The 26584-nt window shown below is 42.0% G+C and overlaps 1 protein-coding gene across 15 annotated transcripts in view; it reads right to left on the minus strand.

The window, feature by feature from the left end:
* LOC138735642 (extracellular sulfatase Sulf-2-like) overlaps positions 1-26584 on the minus strand; it is a 379836-nt gene that overhangs the window by 37538 nt on the left and 315714 nt on the right. For all 15 annotated transcript variants that reach the window (XM_069883752.1, XM_069883744.1, XM_069883750.1 and 12 more), the window contains 4 exons: positions 24298-24449; positions 16110-16279; positions 8248-8398; positions 3869-4044 (listed from right to left, as the gene is read on the minus strand). In XM_069883752.1, the coding sequence (XP_069739853.1) occupies positions 3869-4044; positions 8248-8398; positions 16110-16279; positions 24298-24449 (649 nt within the window). The remainder of the gene's footprint in view (positions 1-3868; positions 4045-8247; positions 8399-16109; positions 16280-24297; positions 24450-26584) is intronic.

Genomic DNA, 26584 nt, shown 5'->3' on the forward strand with positions numbered 1-26584 from the left:
ATGTATATGTATGTGTGTGTGTATATTTATATATAAAATATATACATACATACATACACAATCCTTCATCTGGAACTTTTGGGGGCACAATGTGTTCCGAATTTCAGATTTTTCCGGATTTCGGAAAGCCAGATTTAAGCCCACCCGAAATGTGCTGCTGTATCCACCCCACACCCTTCCAGTCATGCTGCCGTCTCTCCCCCCCTCCCCCATCCATTCAACTCGCGCTGCCGGCCTCCCCCCTCACCCACCTGACTCGCGCTGCTGGCCTCCCCCCTCACCCGCCTGATGCACGCTGCTGGCCTCTCACCCACCCAACTCGTGCTGCTGGTCTCTCCCCCTTGCCCACCCGACTCGCGCTGCCAGTCTCTCCCCTGCCCGACTCGAACTGCTGGTCTCTCACTCGCCCGACTTGCGCTGCCGTCTCTCACCCCACTTGCCGGATTTTGGAGCTTTCCGGATAAAGGATTGTGTACCTGTGTATGTATATTATAGAGATGCGCGTCAATCATTGAGGATCCTCATAGGAACATAGGAAGTAGGAATAGGAGTAGGCCAAAAATGGCCCATCGAGCCTGCTCCGCCATTTAATACGATCATGGCTGATCTAATTTATGACCTAACTCCACCTACCTACTTTCTCCCCATATCCCCTAATTCCTCTATCATGTAAAAATTTATCTAACCGAATTTTAAATATGTTTAATGAGGCAGCCTCAACCATTTCCCTGGTTAGAGAATTCCAAACATTCACTACTCCCTGGGAAAAACTATTTTTCCTCATCTCTGTCCTAAATCTACTCCCCCGAATCTTGAGACTGTGTCCTCTCGTTTTAGTTTCCCCGGCCAGCTCAAAAAACCTTCTTACATCTATCCTATCCATACCCTTCATAATCCTATATGTTTCTATAAGATCTCCTCTCATTCTTCTGAACTCGAGCGAATACAATCCTAGACGATTTAATCTTTCATCATAAGTCAACCCCTTCATCCCAGGAATCAACCTAGTAAACCTCCTCTGGACCGTCTCCAAAGCCAGTATATCCTTCCTCAAATATGGAGACCAGAACTGGACACAGTACTCCAGGTGCGGTCTCACCAGTACCTTATACAGTTGCAACATTACTTCCCTACTCCTGAATTCAATTCCTCCAGCGATGAAGGCCAACATTCCATTTGCCTTCTTAATAATCTGCTGCACCTGCAACCTAACTTTTTGCGATTCATGCACAAGCACTCCTAAGTCCCTCTGCACAACAGCATGCTGTAGTTTTTCACCCTTTAAATAATATTCAGCTCTTTTATTTTTCTTGCCAAAGTGGATAACCTCACACTTACTAACATTGTACTCCATCTGCCAGACCTTTGCCCATCATCCAGCTTAACTATATCCCTCTGCAGACTCTCCACATCCTCATTACAATTTGCTCTTCCACTCAATTTGGTGTCATCCGCAAACTTGGCTACACCACATTTTGTCCCCTCCAAGTCATCAATGTAAATGATGAACAGTTGTGGGCCTAACACTGACCCCTGCGGCACCCCACTTACCACTCTCTGCCAACCTGAAAAACTCCCATTTATCCCGACTCTCTGCCTCCTGTCAGACAACCAATTTTCAATCCAGGCCAATATACTTCCCCGGATTCCACTTTCCTGTAACTTACTGATAAGTCTCTTGTGCGCCACCTTATCAAACGCCTTCTGGAAATCCAAATATACAACATCAACCTGTTCCACCGCACCCATTATATCCTCAAAGAATGCTAACAAGTTTATCAAAAAAGATCTTCCCTTTCTAAAACCATGCTGCGTCTGCCTGATTGAACCCTTATGTTCCAAAAGTTTCACTATTTCACCACCCAGTACCTGCTCTGTTCTCATTGCTACCATCAGAAAAGAGGTGTAGGTGCCACAAGACTCACACCACCAGGTTCAGGAATAGCTGCTACCCTCCACTGTCAGACTCCTCAACAACAAACTCAATCAGGGACTCACTTAAGGACCCTTACTCTTTCACTATTGTTTTTGTTCTCTTCTGTGCATTTCACAGTTGTTTACATTTGTTTATTTGTTTACATTGTGCAGATTTTTTGTTGCACTACCATTTACTAAAATGTTGCTTGGATTGCAGTATCTAGAATAGATTGAGTAGATTGGGTCTTTATTCATTGGAGCATAGAAGGTTGAGGGGGGGATTTGAAAGAGATATTTAAAATTATGAGGGGGATAGATGGAGTAAATGTGAATAGGCTCTTCTCCTTGAGGGTAGGTGAGATTGGAACGTGGGGCCATAAGTTAAGGGTTAAGGGACAAAGGTTTAGAAGTAACATGAGAGAAAGTTTCTTCACTCAGAGAGTGGTGGCTGAGTGGAATGATCTTCCGGAAAAGGTGGTTGCAGCAGGGTCAATTTTGTCATTTAAGAGAAGGTTAGATGAGTGCATGGATGTGAGGGGATTGGAGGGTTATGGACAGGGAGCAGGTAGGTGGGACTAGTGGAGTTCACTTAAATTGGTGCTGACTAGAGGGGTGAGATGGCCTGTTTCCATACTGTAATTATACACTGAACTCAAAACGGTCAACCAGTTTACCTACCTTGGCTGCACCATTTCATCTGATGCAAGGATCGACAAAGAGATAGACAACAGACTCACCAAGGCAAATAGCGCCTTTGGAAGACTACACAAAAGAGTCTGGAAAAACAACCACCTGAAGAAACATACAAAGATCAGCATGTACAGAGCCATTGTCATACCCACGCTCCTGTTCGGCTCCGAATCATGGGTCCTCTACCGGCATCACCTACGGCTCCTAGAACTCTTCCATCAGTGCTGTCTCCACTCCATCCTCAACATTCATTGGAATGACTTCATCACCAACATCGAAGTACTCGAGCTGGCAGAATCCGCAAGCATCGAATCCACGCTGCTGAAGACCCAACTGTGCTGGGTGGGTCACGTCTCCAGAATGGAGGACCATCGCCTTTCCAAGATCGTGTTCTATGGCGAGCTCTCCGCTGGCCACCGAGACAGAGGTGCACCAAAGAAGAGGTACAAGGACTGCTTAAAGAAATCTCTTGGTGCCTGCCACATTGACAACTGCCAGTGGGCTGATATCGCCTCAAACCGTGCATCTTGGCACCTCACAGTTCGGCGGGCAGCAACCTCCTTTGAAGAAGACCACAGAGCCTACCTCACTGACAAAAGACAAAGGAGGAAAAACCCAACACCCAACCCCAACCAACCAATTTTCCCCTGCAACCGTGTCTGCCTGTCCCGCATCGGACTTGTCAGCCACAAACGAGCCTGCAGCTGACGTGGACATGCCCCTCCATAAATCTTCGTTCGTGCAGCCAAGCCAAAGAAAGAGAGAGATATATGGTTATATGGTAATTCTGCCAGGCCTGCAGGAAAAAGAATCTCAGATCTGTATATGATGTCATGTATTTACTCTGACAATTAATCTGAAATATGTCGATTTGTGTGTGGATGGGGGTGGGGGTGGGGGTGGGGGGGGGGGTGGTACTGTGTACGACCAATGGTCCAGAGATACTCTGTACATGTACATTCAGATGACAATAAACTTGAAGTGTAATTCCAATGCATTGAGACAAACACATCTCCATTCTGTTAAAGGAACAATATGTTTGATTTATGGTAATATTAGTTGAATCTCTATGATTTACTTCTCACATTATGTGATGGGATGTTCAGGATGTGTCTAAACCATCACAGGTTACAGATTGACTCTTGGCTTCATGCTGAACCCACAGAAGTGCATCACTTTCTCAGTACTTCGGTTCTCAGCCTGGATCCCTCAAACAATCTCTGAAAAATATGCAAGTATATACTATTTCTTAAGATCTTACATTGATCCTGGTTCCACATTTGGTCCCCGCATGAAGAATGGAACTCGAATGTCAAACTCGTATGGCATAGATTTTCCTTTCACCAGGCCAAACTGTCCAATGTGATAGCCATGATCTGCTGTGTAAATGATGTAGGTATTGTCCACTTCACCCAGTTCAACAAGCATATTATAGAGCTGGAACATCAATTAAATGCTCTTTAGTTGAAAATAATTTTGCATCATTTAACCTGTTCAACATTTCTAGGTAATAATAACAATGAATCAGACCTTTTCTTGTTGATTGCCAATAAAACTATTTTACCCCCAAACATTTTGAGGCATTTCAATTGTATTGCTTTGACTTGCATTAATAATGTGGGCCAGGGAAGTAGTGATCTTCCAATTCTGGGACTTGCTCAAATAACTCACCTTAGCCATAATGAGTAGCCCCTTTGCATTTAGATACCTTCTGCTGAGTCCTGGATGTCCATAGCACAAATGATCTGTTTCTGTGCATTTGCAGATTTGTGTCCTACTTTCTAACCCTGGGTAATCCCTGATTTTGTGCTGACACTTGGGAATGAAGCAAAGGCAATCATAACCAGGTTAAGGGTGCATTGTGTTGTCAGCGTAAGCATTGGGTGAATATGTTCTTTCTAGCAGTGATTGAGTGGGGGATTTGCTTTATATTAGGGCTCTAACATGACTGCTCTGGAATGAATCTCAACAGATAACTTTGAATAGTTTACCCACTGGCTTCCTTCATCTTGTTACAGAGTAAGTTAATAAAATTATTTAATAAAATACATTTTAAGAGGTAAGGTTAGATTGTGGGGGGGTTTAGGTATTAGTTTACATTCCACAAGAGGCATTAACATTTCACAAAAGACATCTCATTTGGAATGATCTACCTGTGTAGATGGAGCCTTCATGTCTGCCATTGACTTTACAGAAACCATGAAGAATACCTATGAAGACTTCACAAATAGGTATTCATTGGACTGATGTTGTAGAATTGAAATCGACTATTGTTTTTAAAGGATAACATGTTTGAACAGATGTCCAGGCTCAGAAACTGATTAATCTTTCATTGCTAAACTAGTGCCAGTGATCCATCATTGCTAAACTGGTGCCAGTGATCCAAGTCTCTGCTTGAAGTCTGCTGTTCTAGGAGGGGTCATGTGGTTTTGCAAACAGAGAAAAAGCATGCCTTTCTTTGGGAGAAAGAGAAAAAGAGACAGTTTTACTGCAGCAGTTGGTGTTGAAGACTGCAAGTATTTGCAGATCTGCTGCATGACCCCATTTCAAGATGGGTTTTGAGTTCTGAGTTCAGCCTATTCTAAACCCTTGTAGTCAATTACAAGAGGCTTTGGCTGGTTATTGAGTTTCTCCTGGAGTAGAGGAAAAAGAAGAACTCTTTGAGGTGACCTGGAAGAAGGGGTTATCTTTTGGAAAAACCCACAAGGGGGAAAGTTTCTTCAGCAATACATTGAAGTGGCTGATTGAAGGAGATCAGTTTGTGTGTGTGTCCAATGAACAGCAGATCTCTCTCTCTCTCTCTCTAAAACTAACAGAGATCTTCTTCAGCGGTAACAATTTCAGTTAAAGCACCAGAGCCTGGTAAATATTATAAATGTTAAATTCTGTGCATAGTGTGGAAAATTGCCTGATACCAGTGAACTTGGAGAAATGAAAAGTGAATGATTGGACAGTGAAACACAGAACTTTCCCCAACACATGAACATTACATACATGTGCGCTTAGAATTAGAAGGGGTTGTTAGGTTAATAAAAACAAGTTAAATATTGATATTATTATGCAAGAAGAAAATTAAAAACATTTTTGTTTAAGCAACCATTATCTTGGTGAATTTCTGTGGCTGCTTGTTTTTGGGGCCCTCTGGGCTCGTAACAATCTATTTGCATCTCCCCAAAGATACGAATCTGACTGCAAAATCACTGGCTTAAGCATAAATTACATTGCACTGGTCTGCAAAAGTACATCAGTGGGTCTTGCAGTTTGAGATTTTAGTTTGTAATTATAATCACAGGATTTCAATTAAAAAAAAAACCCTGTTATTAATAAATGCAACCATTATAAAAATCTTCATTATCTTGCTAAAGATTACCTCAAAGTGAGAAACAATGAGTGTCATGAAGTGGCCACATATTTCTGGCAGATCAGAATAGAATTTCAAATAAAATGATATTTGAATCTGATTGGGGTCTGTTTAAAAAGCAGTCAAAGTATCTCATGAACCACTCAGATATGATATCTCAGTCTAAGACAGGGAACCTGCCAGTCAAACATTAACACTTTCATCAGACCTTAGATACAAGTTCTGCATTAATAAGCTCACAGAAAAAATCCTCACCACAACAGCGTAGAGGTTTTAAGTGACTTCTGGATTGGCCTTTTTACAACATTTGGATTCAAACATTTTGAAAGAGACAGGGTTATCTTGAAATAACTGTGCCTTGAAAAGTGTAACCAGTAGGCAGAAAGTAGTCAGGGTATTTCTCTCATGGTGCATGAAGACAACATTACACAGCTCAAAGTTTTACATGCTGCAGATCAGGCCTTGCATGAAAGCCATTTCCTCTAAATGTTCTCGAGGAAATATTGTAGTCTCAGCCCTGGTTCACAACTCATATGGAGGAAGGTCCAGAAGGAGCAGGCTATGTGTGTCATTTGAAAAGACTGAGAATGAGTCGGGGTGGTGGCAATTATTAGAGATTGAGATACAGGGTGGGCTGCAATGTGAAGAGCCATAGGGAGGGGTTTACTCTTAAGGAGAATGTACCTGAAGTGAGCTTCCTGGTCTAAACTCCACCGTCTGGACCTGCAGAGACATGTCCTGTTGGTCTCCCTGATAGAGGCCCCACATGTGCCTCTCTTCTAATGGGCTGCTGAGTGTCTGAGCCATGCTTGGAAATAATGTCAAGGCCCTTCTGTTGGATTTCACTGCATGTGTCTGCATGGTGCATTAGCGCACAAGACCCACAGAGGAGCTGAGAAGAAAGATTGTGGACTTCCCAATTCACACAGTAACTCGCTGATACCTGTGTATTTTATCAATTTTGTTTGACATAGAAATGGGTTCACCCAGTGCACTTAGATTTTGTGTGATGCAATGGAATTTTTAAACCAGTGAGTTTCAGGCAGCTCCAAGAGAAGAACCAAATAATTTGTTGTGTTTCATTTAGAATAACACTGGTAGACAGAGGAAAATCTTTATCATAAACCCTTAGATGATTAATTAGCAACAATTCAAAGTGCATTTAGGAAATAATCTACTGTTAGAAATATATCTCATATTTTAAATCAGCTAAGTTGTGTCTGCATTATCTTAATTCTTTGTATTTTTTATGCCATATTTTAAGGCAAGAATATGCTTAAGTGTTATTTCTCAGCTGCTTTTTAAATGTTAACTTTGTTGTCAATAAAATTGTGAAGACAAGCCTAATGTTACGCATAGTAACGTGGATGTGCTGAGCAAGCAATGTACAGTACTCTCTGACTGTAACTGGGACCGAAGGATTGGTTGTATATTGAAATGGATGCAAGTCGGAATTTTGCCCGCATGTGTGGAGTACCGAGTCTTAAAGCAAAACAAATATTTCTTTCATCGTAGATTTGACAATAACAACTTAAAGCTTCCTGAATTTGTCAATTGACCTCGGTGAATCTTTCCACATTCTGGTCCATGCTTACCTTGTTGGTTGGTATCCTGGGGTCCGGGGCTTGGCGAGGCCATCTTGATCTCTGTGCACGTGCACGAGTCTTCGGTTGGTGCAAGCGCAGTGGGTTCACGTATTGAAGTTCAATTTGGTTGGCGCATGCACGAGAGTTAAAGGTGCAAATTCAATATCGTTAGGACGCTTAACTCTCATGCATGCGCCAACCAAACTCCAATAAGTGAACCCACCACTCATGCTCATGGGAATCAAGATGGTTGAACCCAGCCTATGGACCCGGGACGCAGACTAACATGGTAAGAACTCACAATTTTGACTCTTACATGCCCTGTATCCCTGTTATAGTTTGTCATATACAACATAACCTGTGTACATTTTAGATTTTTTTCTTTATACTTAAAAAATAATTCGGTTGTCTGTGAGGATGAACGAAAGTCGCATAGATTGCAAGTCGGGGAGTATCTGTATATAAAAAGCTCTCAATTATCACAATGGTTCAGAAATCCAGAATGGTTTGCTACCATTCTTGGGCCTCATCCACCTACCGAGACTGCACCAACCTTTAGGTGATCATCTTGAAAGTTGGTTCTGTTCTGAACGTGCACCCTATGTTACTTGAATGAACCATTAATAGGAATTAATTGTCAAAATACATGTTATTTTTGATAACATGGGATTTCTAATGGTAGTTGAAACTCACCTTTTCAATCGATTCATCCACAGACATCAAGGTCTGAAGTCGCTTCCTCTGCAGCATGTTAGTGAACTCCATGTGAATGGGTTTCATTGGGCCAGTGTACCTCATGATCCAATGCTTGTCTGGATTGGGAGCATAATTATAGCTGGGGGTGCTGCAGGTACAATTATAAAAATGTCTTAATTAATTATAACATTTCCACAGATTAGAGAGATAAATCAATGTCTTGCCTTTAATTTCTGTATTCCAAAATTTAATATCAGTATAATTCCTCCATTCTCTTCCTGTAATGTTTGGACTTTTCTCCCCTTCAGAATTTCCCCTAGCCCCCTCCACCCCCACCCCCATGCAGATACTACTCCATAGGGTAGATATAATAAGCTGTTAATATTGTGCGGAAGTCCTCAGCGCTGATTTTTTATCTTGCTCCTGGTAGAGGGATGGTAGGTGGGAAGTAAAACATGAAAGTCTGCAGACGTCATGGTTGAAGTAAAACTACAAATACTGCAGAAACTCAGCAGGGCGAATAGGGTCCTTTATACAGCAAAGATAAAAATACATAACAGACGTTTCCAGCTTGAGCCCTTCATCAAGATGTGGAAAAATGTTGGCAGGCGTCCAAATAAAAGGGTAAGGGTTGCAAAGGCTGGAGATGATAGGAGGAGAAGGGGCACAGCAGCAAGCAAGGAGAGATGGGACGGCTAGGTGAATAGAGAGGGAAGGGCATGGAGATCTGTCAGGGAGAAGGGAAGGGAGGGGGAAAATGCGAGCAGGTTAGCAGAAATCAGAAAAATCGATGTTAATGCCATCTGGCTGGAGACCGCCCAGTCTGAAAATCAGGTGTTGTTCCTCCAATTTGCGGGTGGTCTTGGTGGGATAGTACATAAGGCCATGAACAGACATGTGAGTATGGGAGTGTAATGCAGAACTGAAATGGTTGGCTATTGGGAGGTCTCTGTCACTGGTGCAGATGAAGTGAAGGTGCTCAGCAAAGCAATCTCCCAGACTGCACCCAGTCCCTCCAATGCAGAGGAGGCCACAAAGAGAGCACCGGATGCAGTAGATCAATCCTGTGGATACACAAGGGAAGTGTTGCTTCACTTGAAAGGCCTGTTTTGGGCCCTGGACAATGGGTGAAGGAGGAAGTGTGGGTGCAAGTGTGGCACCTCCTGTAGCCACAGGGGAAAGTGCTGTTTGGGGGGGGGGGGGGATTGGTGGGGGGAAATGAGTGCACGAGGGAGTCATGAAGGGAGCAGTCCCTATGGAAGGGGGAGAGGGGAAGATGTGTCTGGTAGTGGGATCCTGTTGTAAGTGCCAGAAATTCTGGAGGATGCAGAGGCTGGTGGGATGGTAGGTGGGGATAAAGGGGGATTCGGTTTGTTGCATCTGGGGCACAGAGGGAATCAGGGAGATGAGTGGGAAATGGAGGAGATGCAGATGAGGGCTGAGTTGATGATGGTAGAGGGGAAGCCATGTTTGTGGAAGAATGCAGAGATTTCAGATCTGATCTGGAAGACCTCATCTTGGGAACAGATGCGGCAGAGAGGGAGAAATTGAGAGAAGGGAATAAAATCCTCGTAGGTGACAAGGTGTACGGAAGTTGTGGGAGTTGGTGGGTGTGTAATATATGTCAGTGGAAAGCTTGTCTCCCAAGAAAGAGACAGAGAGATCCAGAAAGGGGAGAGTGCTGTCAGAGATGGACCAAGTGAGTTTTAGATTGGAGTGAAAGTTGGCCGCGAAGTGAATGAAGTCGACGAGCTCATCATGGGTGCACGAGGCAGCCCTGATGTAGTCATCAATATAATGTAGGAAGAGTTGAGGAGCCTTGCCTGTAGGCTTGCAGCATGGATTGATCCACAAATCCCACAAACAGGCAGGCGTAGCTGGGACCCATGCTGGTACCCATGACTACTCCTTTAATTTGGAGGAAGTGAAATGAGTCAAGAGAGAAGTTGTTTAGAGTGAGGACAAGTTCTGCCAGGTGGAGGAGGGTGGTGGTTGAGGGTGACTGGTCAGGTCTCTGGTCCAGAAAGAAGCAAAGTGCTTTAAGACCTTCTGGAAGGGGGAATGGAGGTATAAAGGGATTGGACATCCATCGTGGCAATGTGAGGTATTGCAGATGTAGGTGGGGAGGGATTGGACCAGGGGAGAAAAGATAGAGTCACGGTCCGATGAAAATAGTTTGGAGCGGCAAGAGCAGGCAGAAACAATGGGTCTATCCGGATGGTTGGGTTTATGTACCTTGGATAGGAGGTAGAAAAAGTGGTAGGCAGGATTGTACAGTGGAGTCAGTCAGTGGAACTGGAAACGGGAATGTTGGTTAGGGATTCAGATCAGAAGATGAAGGAGTAGGAAAAGGAATGAGATTGTGGAAATCATGGGGTGTGAAGAGGACTGGGGGGAGGGGGGGATACTCAGTGAGTGAAATGTTTGATGAAAGAGATGCTGGAGCAGGGGTTTTGAGGAGAGGATTGGGACTGCAACTAGCAGTTCTGTTTTTATTCTACTGATGCTTCCATGCCCTTCTGAATTGTCTTGCAATTTTTACAGTTGCCATGACACCTAATTTAGTGTCATCAAAAATTTTGTGCCTTTGGCTAAACCATTTATATAAATAGAAAATAACAGATGTCCCAGCTCAAAGCCTTATGGAGTATCACAATTCTCTTCTTGCCAACTCAAAAGCATTAATTTGCTTCTACCCAACACTCTATCCCCTCCTCACATTCTCCTCCATGGGGAGTGCTTCAATCTTTCAATGCCTTTTATCAGACTTCTGCAAATTCACATTTTCACTATCTACTCTTTGTGTGAACCAAGAGAATCTGGAGGGATTTAACAGGTCAGGCAATATCCCTGGAGAGAAATGGTCAGTCAAAGTTTTGAGTCTTGATAAAGGGCCTCAACCCAAAATAGTAACTGTCTGTTTCCTTCCACCAATCCTGCTTGACCTGTTGAGTCTGTTCAGCCTTCTCTTTGTTCATGCAAGATCCCAGCATATGGAGATCTTGTGTTTCTCATTCTTTGATGTGCCTTTTAACAATCAATGCAGTGTGTGACTAATTAACATGCACATCTTTAACTGCTCATAACGTTTACCCTGTATGTTTAGAATAGAGGAAGAGCATCAAGCAAGGTTGGATTTGGGATTCCAAGGTTGCAAAGTTGCTCCTCCAACTTCCTAGAGGTGTGAATACTATTCCTGGTTTCAGCCATGGATATGCTCCTCAGTCAGGGGGCATCTGCAAGGTTTATAATACATTCATTTGTTATTTCCCAGTTTCTCTGGCGCAGTCATTCTTCAGGTAATTAATATAGTGGTCGGGGGATACACAGAATAAGGAAGGTGGAACCTATTGGGTGAGGCTGTCAAAATAATCACCCATCTGATTCATTCACACCTTGACTGTATAAATTTATCAGACATTTTGCCATTTAGTATTATCTTTGTGTGTTGCGGAAAGTAAGACTTTTGGTGCACCTGTAAATTCCATTTCTTTTATGACAATAGATTTCATTCAAAGATAGTAGATAGCATTTAGAAAATATGCTTAAGTTTGTTAAAGATTTACAAGGCCAGTGTGAAATAACAAGTTAAAGATACAGAGATTAAATTCTTCTTCTTTGGCTTGGCTTCGCGGACGAAGATTTATGGAGGGGGTAAAAAGTCCACGTCAGCTGCAGGCTCGTTTGTGGCTGACCAGTCCGATGCGGGACAGGCAGACACGATTGCAGCGGTTGCAAGGGAAAATTGGTTGGTTGGGGTTGGGTGTTGGGTTTTTCCTCCTTTGCCTTTTGTCAGTGAGGTGGGCTCTGCGGTCTTCTTCAAAGGAGGCTGCTGCCCGCCAAACTGTGAGGCGCCAAGATGCACGGTTTGAGGCGTTATCAGCCCACTGGCGGTGGGAGGTAAATATAATGAGGCAGATAGTGAAATAACTAGTGACGTTGATAAAGAGAAATAGATATTGAGATAGAAATGTTACAACATAGCCATTGGGGATAGACTTTGTAATTGTATCTGACTAAAGAATGCTTTGTTTTGATTACTGATATTTGTGAATATATATGTTTGTGAAACATTCGATGACTGTTAAAGAAATGACTACAGAAATGTAACAGGAGTACAAATCATTAAAAGATATGTCTGTTCGACAGTTTATTGAAAATTAACTCAGGTTTCTAACATACATTGAGGCAACATTAATTCTTGTCTTTGGATCACCAGAGGATATTAATGAAGCCATTCTCCAAAGAAGAACCATGTCAAGGTTACCAAATATCGAAGTAAACTAACAGACAAGAACCATCAAAGTGAGGGAGTGGAGGGAATGGATAATCTATCTATCCCATGTCAATATCTAATTATTTTATCAAAGAAATCCTTCAAAATCTGTAGCCGATTTGGAAGCAACTATTCATACATTTCCAGATGAAAATCAGCTGGTATTGTTTTAATCTCAAACATTAAAATTTTTCTTAAATTTAGCAACATGCAGAACCAAGACCTATTTTGTCATATTATTCCAAATACCCACCATCTTGCAAGAGTAACAGGAATTTCTTAATTTCCTTGAGATTTTAAAATTTGCTGTGGTTTTTGTCATTTAAATATTGCTTTTGAATGAATCCCGTCAGATCAATTACATTTTCATGGAACCAGTTTACTCTTTGTGTTCTCTGTCACTGTCTCAACTTGCCTACATTAAGTTCCAAGAAGTTTTGAGCAGGGTGAGGAGATTAGGTGTAATTTAAATGATGGCCATGTCTCGTATCTAACAGAAATATCAAGGCTGAGGAGCATTTCTTTGATGTTGTAGCCAAATAAAAAAGTTTGCATGCCTCAGTACTATTTTCAGCTTTCATTATTTTGAACAATGTTTTGCAGTATATCTGTGCATTAAACTACTTGTTTAAAATGTGTGCCAATGGTACCGGCTTATGGAGCAAGGCTTGCCGATCTAACGCTTAGTTTAGTCACATGATTTATGTGTCTTGCACCGGTAAGTGAATGGCACTTATTTCTATTAAATGTTTCAAAAGAAGCAAATGGGCAAGTGAGAATGTATAAACGACCAGGATTGATTCCAAACTGGCGCAGACACAAACAAGACACAACTCAATGGTAGATCTAACACTGGTACAGATGGAAACACGTGGATGCCTGCCAGTGTAAACTGCATCTTCCAGCCACCTGTCACTTTCTTCATTTCCCCAGCAGCCCATATGTTAAACAAATCTGTGTGCCTGCATGAAAACATCTACTGTGCTCACATGTGTAACAAATGTACTTTCGTTCAAAGGCACTGCATGTGTCCTACATCTAAATGCTTTTATCCAGAGATGTCAGGACTGCATCATATCTGCAAAGTCTTTGTTCAGAAACTAATGTCTTATGGACAATAAAAGCATATCAGAATGATCACAAAGTATTTTGGTGAATTTTGTATTGCCACATAACCCTTGCTATTAGAAACTTTAGATAGTCTAGTGGATGTACAAATGGGTTCTCTTTTATATCTTTCATTGAGTGTTGTTTTTAAATATGCTTTGATGGAGATGTAATAAAAGTATCTATCTGTGCATTCAGTCCTATGCTTATCATACATACGGAGAGCAAAGAGGCTCAAGCTCAGCCTTATAAAATATAATGATTTATTCAAGGTGCTGATAACTACCATAAAATGTCTGAAACAAAAAGCAAAATACTGTGCACTAGACACCCCTCCCCCTTTCACTCACTAACAAGCCTTGTTTGCATTAACCTCTTATTTAATGCCCATCACACTCATGGGCTTCAATATTAAACCTCTCCTACAACAGCAGGACGGGAAACTATAATGACTTAAATTTGTGAAATGCATCCTCAACATCCCAGTGTCATTTCTCCAGCAGGGAATATTGAGGGTTCCAGCAGGTACACTGTGAAAAACTGGCCATTTAATTAGTATAATTTAGTCAGCTCTTGTCATACAACTGACAACCTAAGTGTCACTGTTCAGGATTCCCAAAGATTGGGTATATGACAATAAAACAGCTTTGTCAAGAGGAACAAAACCATTCTGCCCAATCTCGTAAGGAAAGCATTTGCCACCCCTTCCCCACTACTGGACAAGAGCCACACCCACCCCTCTGATGAGGCCTCACATACCACAAGAACAGACTGTCAGGATGACAAGCAGTGCCTCGTCTCTTGGAGCATGCTGGATGCTTGTAAGGTCATCCTGCATGGTTGTTGAACAATCGAAAACTTAAACTAGAGACAGAGAGTGTGAGAGACTCCTGTTGAGAGAGATCATAGGTGCTAGCCTTGCTCCTCAACAGGATGACATTTGATGATTCCAGTGAATGCCGACAGGCCTTCACCAAAAGCTTGCAAACTATGAAAGCCTAAACTCCTCGCCCTGGACATTTACCAACTTACAATATATTTACTGAACAATCCGACACAGCAGGAAAATACAGATGTGATGGTGAAAGAGTGGGCCCTGATTTAAAAAAAGCTGCTTCCTCTTCTCCCCATTATATCTCGATCAGTTGGAAATCCACTAACGTGTGTGCCCCTGCATGCATGCAGGGATAGCAGTCACACAGAAGGGGATTCATGGGCTTCAAAACATAGGATGTGACGAGAAGCATTTTCCCCAATGAGCTGCGGAGTCTGCGTGACTCCACCATGATGGTTCCAAGTAGGGGGTTTCTAATAAAAAGAAAAATACAAGTTGACTGTCGCAAGTGGTTTGCGCAGTGTTACAGTATATTTTCTTTCCTTACTTTCCTGTGAAGATAACTATCTACCATCAGGAGTTAAACTTATATCATAGGGCAGGCAGAGACCGCACTCTGTTGTGCATGAGATGGGATAAGGCATGTTTCGGGAATGGTTTCATATATGGAAGAAGGCAAAGGACAAGAGGGTTCCATCTAAAAGTAATTTCCTGGCATTGCTGTGAATCCTGCAGGAAAACCTCAGTATCACATGCAATAAATGCTGCTGAATCTTCAACACCTGGATTCGTCTCTTCCCCCAGCTTTTTGCTCGCAGAACCAATGTTTTGCCCAGAGAAACAAAAATTGCAGATGCGGAGGGAACAAAGAGAAGCTGGATGGATTCAGTGGGTCAGGCATAGAAATAATCAATCAAAGTTTCAGGTAGGGACTCATCGAGACGGAACAAAGGTCTCGATAAAGAGCCCTGACCTGAATGGTTGACTGATCCATAGACCTTCTGAGTCCCTTCAGCTTCTCTTTGTCCAATGCTCACTATTGGGATATCCTGTCCAGCAGACACCCCAAACTTAGTATCTGGGTAGGAGCACATTTTCTGGAGCTGTCAAGATCTATGGCACATTTGTAGCATTCCAAAGGCCTGCTGTAAGTGACACATTTGGTTTGATGAGGAGCATCTCACAAGGGCTGGATCCAGGTCTCCTTCCCCCTTTATCAGCTGCTCTTCAGTTTGCTTTAAAGGTGATGGAATTGTGCTGCAGGATGTTTTTACAATGTTAGTCACCCTTAAGTTCCTTTTTTTAAAAACAAATTCTCCCTTTTACTTCTGCTCTCCTGCAGGCAGCAATTTCTTCTCTGGGCACTGCTTCTCAAACTCCACAAATGAAGTTCTTTTTACAGCATATCTCGTCCCCTGACTATAGGCTGGATTGGCTAACTCAGCATTGGGTCCTTGCTGATCTGCACAGATTAGTGGTGTGTCAAAATTCATGCTCCATTTATTTTACGATCTGTAATAGTGAAACTGCCATTGAAATAATGGACTGTGTTAAGTCAGTTGAAGGACTAAATAAGAAAACCATAATGTTGACAACATCATTTTAATGGCTACAAGACTATATTATAAAAAGGATACTCACATATGCTGGGAAGCATTGGGAAAGAGGTTGGAGAACTGTGGAGCCGAATCTTCGGGTCCATGGGGAGCTGCATGACTAATTAGCAGCATAACTGGCCGATGTGGGTAAATCTTCTTCGACAATTTAAAGTAATTGATGCTGTCATTTGTCATCAAGTCTGTAAGGTAATCCTACAAAGCAGAAATCGAATGATGTTAAATATTTTAAAACAAACATTTTATTGGAAGGAGTGCAGTGACACATTTCGCAGATGCAGTTTTTAATTGAAATGTTCTTTGAAGACAGAGGTAAGATTAACATATCAGTTCCACTGAATTATATCCACAATATATGCGTTCTTACACTAAATAATATTACAGTTGATGTCTTTTATTGGAAGCATGGAACAGCTGAAAAATATGAATGGTCAAGGCCAAGGACATAATGTAAATCAGTATAGTGGCACAGAGAAATATAGAGAGGAAGGAAAAATCATCTTGAAGATTATCTTTGATGTTTTGTCTCAAAGAACTATGGATGTTGCAGCCTGCAAGAATTTCATCCGTGGCAGGCACAAGCATTCGTTTTTTTCATCTGAGCCAGACATTTCATGGAAATATTCTCAATCTGGTAGAAATTTATTGGAAGAAAAGACCAAATGTCAGACAGGTAGCAAGGAATGTGGCAAGAATAAAGAGCTCCATCCTTGTACAATATTACCAGCATTTAAGGAAAAATGTGTATTCCCACCTTTGGATTTTGTTCCATTTAATTTGTCGCCGCTGTAACAGCAGCACTGCTGAAGGTGCGGACCCTCAGAGAGCGAGGAGTGGAAATACAGCATTCCCGCGGGGTAAAACTGCCCCCAGTCAGCTGCCGTCAGCTCCCCGTGGGCTTTGAATGGCTCGTTAAAAGAGCCGACGGTGGTTTTATTTAAAATCCCGTGACTGCGGGTTCTGTGCCCAAGATGGCGGCGTCGCTGATCGGCAGCTGCCGCGAGGGGTTGCAGTCTCCAGTGGAGGGGAGAACTGGCAAAGGGCACCAGAAAAACAGGGAGATCACCCCCGCTGTCTGAGAAGGAGAAGCAGAGGAGATGACCCACAGGGTGGTGACCACGGCGGCAGACCAGTGTGGGGGCTTTGCAGCTGAAAGACCAATGCATGTGGAGGGCTGCTGGCGACTCAAGGCGAGGAAGTCACAGAGGCTGTGAGCTGCTGTCGGGGGACTCGCAGCAGGCTGCGGACTGCTGGAGACTGGCTCGAAACTAGCTGAAGTGGTACCAGGTATCAGAACCGGGATGTGAGAGGGTGCCGAAGGGTTCCTGATCATTGGAGATTTGGATCTGGAGCTCAGGTCGCCAATGGTTTGGACTGGACTCTGTGTGGATGTGGAAGCATTGGAGGTGAATCTACCTTGGTGACTCTGGGGGGACTCTCTTTGCTTATCTAAGAGGCGCTTCAGGCAATTTCAGCCAATGGCAGATCTGTCTGCCTTACAGCAGCCAAGAGCAATTTTGTGTAATATGACATTGTTTTATTACATGACAATAAATTGAATCTTGAAAGCTTATTTTCCTCCGATGGAACATAGTAATTATATTGCACAGACTATATATATAGTCTTTGAAAAAAGTAATTTTTTGCAGCTCTTAAATGTCTAGAATTATCAAAATACTCGCATTTCCAATTGCCTGCCATAACTGCACCTTTCTGTTCATTACATTTTATCTACAACTTTGGCTGTCACTAGACTTTATCCATTGAATTCTAGACTTTTTTTTAAACTGAACACTCCCTTAAGTTTGGGTGGTCAGTCCAACCTGGCTGCAATACCCGGCTGATGCCTGGGCTAGACTGTGGTAGAGCTGGCAGACCTGCTGTCTCACAGCTCGTATTCAATCCTGCTGTCTATGTGGAGTTTGCATGTACTGTCTGGGACCCTGTGGGTTTCCTTTGGGTGCTCTAGACTCCCCTTGCATCTCGAAGATGTGCAGCTTGATCAGTTAATTGGGTGTTGTAATGTGCCTTCGTGACACAATCTGAAGAGAACAAAGAGCGATTAGTGCAGAATTGGTACAAATGGGTACTTCAATATCAGAATAAACTCTGGGGACTGAAGGGCCTTTTTCTCTGTACCGTGCCTTTGATTCACCGTTCTAAAATGGGTATTTCCCTCTGTTGTCCCAATTGGGGCAACCCGGTTCGCATAGCGTTTAGTGCAGCGCCTTTACCGCACCAGCGATCAGGATCAGACTTCAAATTCCATGCTGACTGGAAGGAGTTTGTACGTTCTCCCTGTGTTTGTGTGGGTTTTCCCTGGGGGCTCTGGTTTCCTCCCACTGTTCAAAGCGTACTGGGAATGTAGGTTAATTGGGTGTAAATTGGGCGGCAGGGACTCGTGGGTCGAAAGGGCCTTTTACCGTGCTGTACGTCTAAATTTAAATTTAAGAGTTAACTAGAAGAAGGACTGTATAATACAGAATAATTTTTACACAGATGGTAGCATTTTCCTGAAATATTTTGTACAGAACTGTACTAGGAGTTAAAAAAAACCCAATATTTGGGTCTCTTGCTGTAAATATATTTTCCTTTTGTTCTAGTATCTGGGTCAAAGCCAAAAAGCTCCACTTTCTCCATATTTTTGAGGTTAAATCAAAATACCAGTCAAAACTTTCAGAAAGTCTTTTAATTAGGATGTAGTTTGAAAACATTGTCCTGGAGTTGTTACTGTGCAAAGAATAGGTTCACCTAGATTACCTGAAGGCCTCATTGTTTGCCGGCCAGACATGATGAATGTAACTAAGTGAAGCTTGTATTGAGAATCGATGGCTATGCACAAAATCCTGGCATCTTTACAGGATCGGGCAACCAAGCATACATGATATATTAAACCCCAGGCCCTGTGCAATCCCAGTTTAACATGCCTTTTGGGCGCTGAAGTTCTTTCAGGTCAGAAACCTCTGGAAACTTTCTCCAGGAAAGTCTTTTGAGGTCATTGAAGAACAGGGCAACTTTTCAACTTGGACATTCCAGGTGTTGGTGGCAGCCTCCCTCCATCACAATACTCAGTAACTTCTCATCACAAATCCTAGGCCAAATTCGCTCATAATTCAAACAACATGAACCTTTCCAACACATCACTTACATTAAAATATCATAAATTTCCTGAACTAATAGCTCATCTACAATGAAAGAATATACTTGACTTCAGATCATTCAAAGCACATGGTTTAACTGTGCTAAACAGTGCAGCAGTTGCTGTCATAGTCCCACATCTTTAGTGTTGATGCAGAGGGCGGTCAACACTTTCCTATATCCCTAAAAATGTTTTGGAAAAATTGGTTTGAGGTGCATTGATACACATGACCAGATATACTTCGATTGTGGCACTGATTCCATCAGGAGCATCTTATTGCAGATACACGTCTCAGGAATTAGATTACGATTTGAATGTGTTAAAACTAAATGTTATGGAGGTGCCTTTCAGGAGGATGTTCCTTAGGATTCCTACAACATGAATTATAATTTCAGTAAACGTGAAGTCAGGTTTATTATGTCTTCAGGGAGTCTGTTACAATTTTACCATTTTATTAATTCATCATTGAGATTTGAACGTTCTGCAAAATCAGGCAATACTGCTTGCAATCATGTGCCATTATGAAGAATAAGCCTGCACTCACCTGTGAAGCACTTTCAGAATCTATCTCAACAATATCAGAAGGACTGTGACTTGAAATCCTGTCATTGTGGTATGGAATAATGGCACATTTTAAATATAGATTGAACAACCTCAAACATCCACCTTCAAATATACGTGTTTGCAGAGGTCAGAGTGTGGAATTGTGAAAACAGGGCCAATGGTATTTTTTTTGGCTAATATGACTGAATTCGTCAATTCACCAATGAGACCTGAGATTCATAATGAAGAATTTAATCATTAATTACAAGAGATTCCGGTGCATTCAAAAGGCGTGGCTGGATAGGTGTACAGCAGTGGAATGTCAAAGTCTGTTTCTACCATTCTCCTGCCGAAACCTCACTAGTGGGCAAGATAAGCTCTTGTGGAAAATATAGCAATTGGTATTTGGTCTCAGGACTGGGTTTGGTGATGGCAGTGGGAGAGGGAATGGTGGGGGGTGGTAGGGAGTGGGTTGGAGAGAAGCTGTGTTTGCACTCAGCTGTGGGTCGAATAAGTCTCTGCTTAGTTGTAAGAGGAGGAGGGAACAATTGGTAAGTTGAAGTGGATGTGGTGGGAATCCTGCACAGGAACTGTGCGAGTGAGTAGGGTGAACATGCAGAGAGCTTGCATTGTCACTACGACAGGGTTGAAGGGAGTGGAGCCATTAGAGTCAAACAATAGGGTAGGGCAGATCGAGTTTTATGGTTGAAGGGATAGATGGAGCCTGTAGTGACATCCCTGTGGGAGCAAGAATCCAAAATTATGTCAAAGTCTGTAATGTAGTGTAGACAGTGGATGGGGTAGGTGGAGACATGGTGTGCTTGTTCTGTGTTAAGAGTCGGTGTCTTGAGTTGGGGCTCATGGAAAGAAGGATCTTGAAGGATAACTTAAAGGAGGAACTAATCAAAGAGTAAAATATGAAAGTCTGTAGAAACCGTGATTGAAGTAAAAGCACAATGTTGGAGAAACACAGCAGATCAAACAGTTTATCTTCATACAAAACCAACACTTTGGGCTTGAACCTTTCATCAAGGTATCAAAGAGGGTGGATTTTCAGGCCCACTTTTGGGGCTTCTGAGGATCTATGGAGTGGAACTTCAGAAGCTGTGGCCTTGTCCTCAGGATATCATGGTTCAGAGTCAGGATGGATATAGGATGTGTTGGGAACAAAAAGGTAAAAGATATGTATGGAATTTTCCAGGTAAGGATCCAAATCCCACATTGCACGGAAAACACCAGCTTCCTGACAGCTTGCTCCACAGTTATCCCTAGGGAAATCTGGTCCAGGGTTCCCAGCCATACTCCAAGGAATGCATTGCGTCGAACTTGGATCATCCTTGAGCCCAGTACAAAGGTCACATCAGCATCACAGGGCGGTTCACTCAGAAATATCCTGGAGTGCTTCAACAATTAATAATATTGGTTCTCATTTTTCACTGCAGAGAAAGGAATCAATTTTCATTCATATAACATGGAAATAGAATCTGACAGCTTTTCTCCAGACTGCACTTCCTCTCTTCTGCCAGCATCACCAGCTGTGGTGCTATCAAGCCTCCATTCCAGGGCATTCTCCTCCTCTCCACGCATGGGCAGGTGCTCTCCACGACGCTGGCGCAGAACAACTTCATATTCCTTCCGAGAGATAGATCCGACTCCAGTGTCATCTTCCCCAGCTCCCAGGTGAGGTGGTGTTGATGTCAGGCGCATGCATTCAGAACTTGATTTAACAGACCTGGGAGGGTTCAGAACTTGAGCCTCTGGTGCCAACTTCAAGGTATGTCTTTTATCTTCCATCTTCTTCATTTCTGTAGACTGTATTTTTTCTGGTTTCTTCCCTCTACTGACTATAATAATTTTTGTCTAGGAATCTTCCAAAGGTTTAAAAATATCTAATTTTTTCCAAAAATTCTTTTTATTTCGAGTATTTAGAATAAATCCTCGGGAGAGTTCAGTTCCACCTCTTGTTCCTACGCCTCACCATTATTTTGTCAATCATGCAACATGCAATCTCAAGCAACCGGAAAATACACTACCAATCCCTATAGATGCCGGATATCAGGGGTTTTACTGTATCAATATTGCAAATCTCATAAACTATCAACCCACTTTGATTGCATTTCAGGGTCTCACAGCAGTGGTAAAAGTGGGAATGCAGACAATAAATTGAAAGAATTGATGTTCAAAAGCAAATATGATTTTCACTTCACATATGAAGAGCACAGGAGCCATTCATGTCTCTAAATATATATCATGTCTGACTATTTTATGTTTGGAAATATCGAACCATTATGATATTTAAGATGAGCTGCAAGGCAAAAGTTTTTTCCATCCTACTTTTCCACATATTTTGGAAAATTTTAGGGTTTGGAATTATGGAATCCTACCAAATTCAGTACTATAATCGTAGCAGGATATCACAGAAATTAACCACAAAAAACATTCTTTCCCTCGCATAGTTCCGAAAGCCCAAATGTCTCTTGGGCATCCATGGAAAAACTAACCATGCCTGTGAAATTTCAAAGGAGCAAAGAGAAACACTGTTCTTTTTTCAGGCCCTCTGGAGAATTTCAGTATTAACGTTATCAGCCTGGGAGGCTTGAGGCTGGATAGACTAGGTCTTTCCTTCTTGGAGCATAAAAGGCTGAGAGGGGACTTTATAAAATCATAGATGGCAGAGATGAGGTAAATAGTCATAAGCTCTTTCCCAAGATCAATAAAAATCAAAAAACTAGAGGGTACAGATTTACGGTGAGAAAGGGAAGATTTATAATGGACTGGAAGGGGATATTTTTCACACAGAGAGGATTAGATGTGTGGAATGAGCTGACTGAGGAGGTGGCAGAGGTAGGTACAATTGTAAAGTCTAAAAGTCAATTGATTGGAACAGACACGTGGATAGGAAAGGCTTAGGGAGATATGGGCCAAACACAAAAATGATTAGTTTGAATACAGGATGGAAAATGACAATCTGGTTGGGTTGTGCTGAAGAAAAATCTCGCACTCAGTGTAAAACAAGACCAAAGAGCTTGTTGGTCTTTAGGAAGGAGAAGCCAAGGCACCCGAGTAAATCATGGAAGTCTACAGACACCGTGATTGAAGTAAAAAGCTCTTCCTCAAGGTATGAGCGAAAAAAAAGACAGGCGTCTGAATTAAAGGCTGGTGAGAGAAAGGGGCAAGAATGGGAGGGGGTCGAGTCCAGACCAACAGACAAAAGGTGTTAATTGGATACGATAAGATAAAAATCAAATTTTCTCTGTGAATGAAGAGAGGGAAAAGCATAGAGAGAGACAGAACTAAAGGAAAGGAGACAAGGGGAAAAAGATGGGGGGTGTGTACAAGTACCGTCTCAGCTGCAGCAACAAAACATTTTGATGTATTGTACAATGTGTTTGCTGAGATAATTAGTTAAAGCTTGAACAACTTGGCTCATTGAAATAGGTTAGTGCTAAGATTCTTCAGAAGGGTCATGGTGTTGGAACCAAGCAAGGGAAGAATTTCTCCTGGCCCTTTCTAAAACATCGGGGAGATTACTTTTTTTTTCTGTGATGTCCAACATTTGGGCATCTGTGGAAATGAGTGGGTGGCAGGAGGTTAATTGATACAATATCTTGCTGGAATAAATCTAAGGTAACAGAAAAGCTTAACAAAATCTAAGATAACAGTTAATCTTAAAAGTCTCTTTTGAATCAATTGGTTTCCTAGTGACAAATGATTCTCTGTAGATAAACGGATCTTTTCACATTGAAAACTGAATCTGGCCCCCAGCAAGTAATTATTAAAACTGCTAACTACATGATTACATTTCAATGAGGTCACCAAAAGTGGAAGGTTCTTCCCTTTTCTGTGGTATCATTTCCCATTTGTAGCCCAAAATGTATATAATATGAGGAGGCCATTGTGTAACTCAATTGCACTTCAAATTACCCCTGTGCTTCTGCAGATAATGAGTGGGATCTCTTTCCTAACAGAAAGGGTTTGTACATTTGAATTTAAGTAAGAATATAAAAGAATATCCAGAGTTAGAATAAAATATTCAAACTATTCATTCCAGTTTTACCAGTCTTGGATCTCATGCCCAATTATTTAATCAATTCTAAAATTTTGGTTTAAAATATTACAGTAGGTAAAGTATTAATTATCTTATGTGGAAAATTAAGGGTTTTTCAATATGTTTGATATGAACATTTTGAAGTTAGAATATGTTCATAGTCACTCACATCTGAGTCAATTCCCTTTGATTCCATTTCCTGGAGACAAAGATGGAGATTCCAGATCCTGGTGGGGGTTTTAGCTGACAATTAAACTAACTAGTACTTTTCACAACTTTTAAAATAAAAATAATTAAAATGGGGGCAGAGGGTGGTAAAGGACATTCATAGCCCTATATAATGACTAGAAAGTAGAAGCTGTGACATTCTTGGGATGATACCAAACAACTTTGGTACTGAGAGTACAATTCAGGAAATTATTGTCCATACATATAACCTTGAACATCATATAACCTTACTATAATTTATCTATAGATAAGTACCTTTGAATAGTCAAATCCATGTTTTTCCTTTACACCATTTCTATTCAGGGTATAATTGTAGAACCGAGAGTTCTTTATTAATCCAACCCACTCACGCCAACCAGGTGGAATGTAACTGCCATTGTATTCATTCAGATACTTTCCAAAGAATGCTGTAATACAAAAGGAGGAGATTAAATACCTTAAAGGCTGTGCATTTTACTTTCTGCTTCAATAACCCTCCAATTTACAGATTGTACATTGTTGATTGTTGACAATTTTGTTTTTCTAAATTATTAGCTTGAAACCGTGAGTTGTTCTTAAGACTGTAACTCTTAATGTAATCAACTGGTAGGTAGTAAAAATGAGTGTTTCTTCTTTGGCTTGGCTTCGCGGACGAAGGTATATGGAGGGGTAATGTCCACGTCAGCTGCAGGCTCGTTTGTGGCTGACAAGTCCGATGCGGGACAGGCAGACACGGTTGATTTAAAGTACATTTAGCTGGAATCTATTGGAATGACAACAATTCTGGAATCAGTTTCCAAGATGGTTGATGAGGTGCAATTAGAGGGCTTCCTCCTTTCGCTATCTTAAGGTGTAGAAGATGAGAGAGCTCTTGAAAATCTAATAGTTATCATTGACCATAGATGGTTAGAGAATTAGGGATACAGTCCAATCTATGAGTGGAAGAAGAATTATTTGGGACTTGCTTAATGATATTGGAACTACCTTCTGCATTTACGATTGGGATAAAGGCAGATCACTTGGTCTCTTGCCTGAACAAAATAAAACTAATAATTTCTCAACAGCTTTCTATCATTTTTATCCAGCATGTGCATTCATATTTGCAAATAACCCGAGTGTCATAAAAAGTTGGATGCCATTCCCCTCTCTCCTCTTTAGTTTGGTTCCTTCTGGTCTCTATACCATCAATGCCACTTTCCCTTCTCAGATTCTAACACTGACAGCCTTTATCTTCTAATCACCCACTCCTCCTTGTTTGATAGTATCACCGTTATTGGAAGTGTGGATGCTGCAGAGGGAGTGTCTGCTGAGTTGGTGTGGGTGAAAGTCAAAAATTGGAAGGGAGCTTTCACTATGCTGTGAGTAGTCTATAGGCCTCCAAATAGTCTTTGGGACACTGAGGAGCAGTTAAGCAGGCAGGTTCTGGAATGGTGCAGGAAATACAGGCTTGTAGTTATGGTTGATTTCAACTTCCCCAATATCAACTTGCACCTCTTGACTGCAAGAGGGTGGATGGGGCTGAATTTGTCAGGTGCATTCAAGAAAGATTACTGTCACAGTATGTGGACTGGCCAACGAGAGAAGAGGCCCTACTAGATAACAAACCTCATGGTGGGGAAACATTTTGGTGTGAGTGATCACAACTCCCTTAGCCTCAACATAGCTATGGAAACGTGCTTAATTGGGGAAGGGCTAATTATGAAGGGATGAGGCAGGAGCTGTAAAGAGTAAATAGGAAGCAAATCTTCAAGGGTGAAAGCACAGAAGTAATGTGGAGGAAGTTTAGGGATCACGTGTTGGGTTCAGGATAGGTGTGTCCCCTTGGGACAAGGAAAAGATGGTAGGAAAACGGAACTGTGAGTGACAAAACAAGTGAGGCAACTAGTCAAAATAAAGAAGGAAGCATGTATTAGATATAGAAAGCAGGAAACAGGAAGGGCTCATGAGAAATATATGGTAGCCAGGAAGGAGTGTAAGAAAGGACTTGGGAGAGTTGAAAGGGGGCACGAAATGACCTTGGCATGTAAGATTAAGGAGAAACCAAGGCGATCAATGTGTATGCGAAGAACAGAAGGATGACAAGAATGAAGGTGGGACCACTAAAGGATAAAGGAGGCAACATGTGCCTGGAGGTGGAGGAGGTTGTGGAGGTCCTAAGTGAATTCCTTGCTTCAGTATTCACAAGAGAAAAGGACCCTAATCAGGGTGACGTCAGAATAGCACAGTTGGATCTTCTTAAAAACATCAAGACTGATAAGTCCCCAGGGCCGGATGTCATATACCCCAGGTTGCTGTGGAATATGAGGGAAGCGATAGCTGGGGAGGTAGCTATGATCTTTAAGTCCTCTTTGACCACAGGGGAGGTGCCGGAGGATTGGAGAATGGCAAATGTAGTGTCCACTTGTTTTAAAAAAAAGGTAATAGGGAGAATCCTGGGAATGATAGACCAATGAGTCTTACATCAGTGGTGTGCAAACTAGTGGAGCATTTGGAGAAGTCCAGTCTACTCAAGTATAGTCAGCAATGGCTTTGTGAAGGGAAGATCATGCCTCTTAAGCCTAAT

This window comes from Narcine bancroftii, chromosome 6 (genome assembly GCF_036971445.1).
Source record: "Narcine bancroftii isolate sNarBan1 chromosome 6, sNarBan1.hap1, whole genome shotgun sequence".
Lineage (NCBI taxonomy): Eukaryota > Metazoa > Chordata > Chondrichthyes > Torpediniformes > Narcinidae > Narcine > Narcine bancroftii.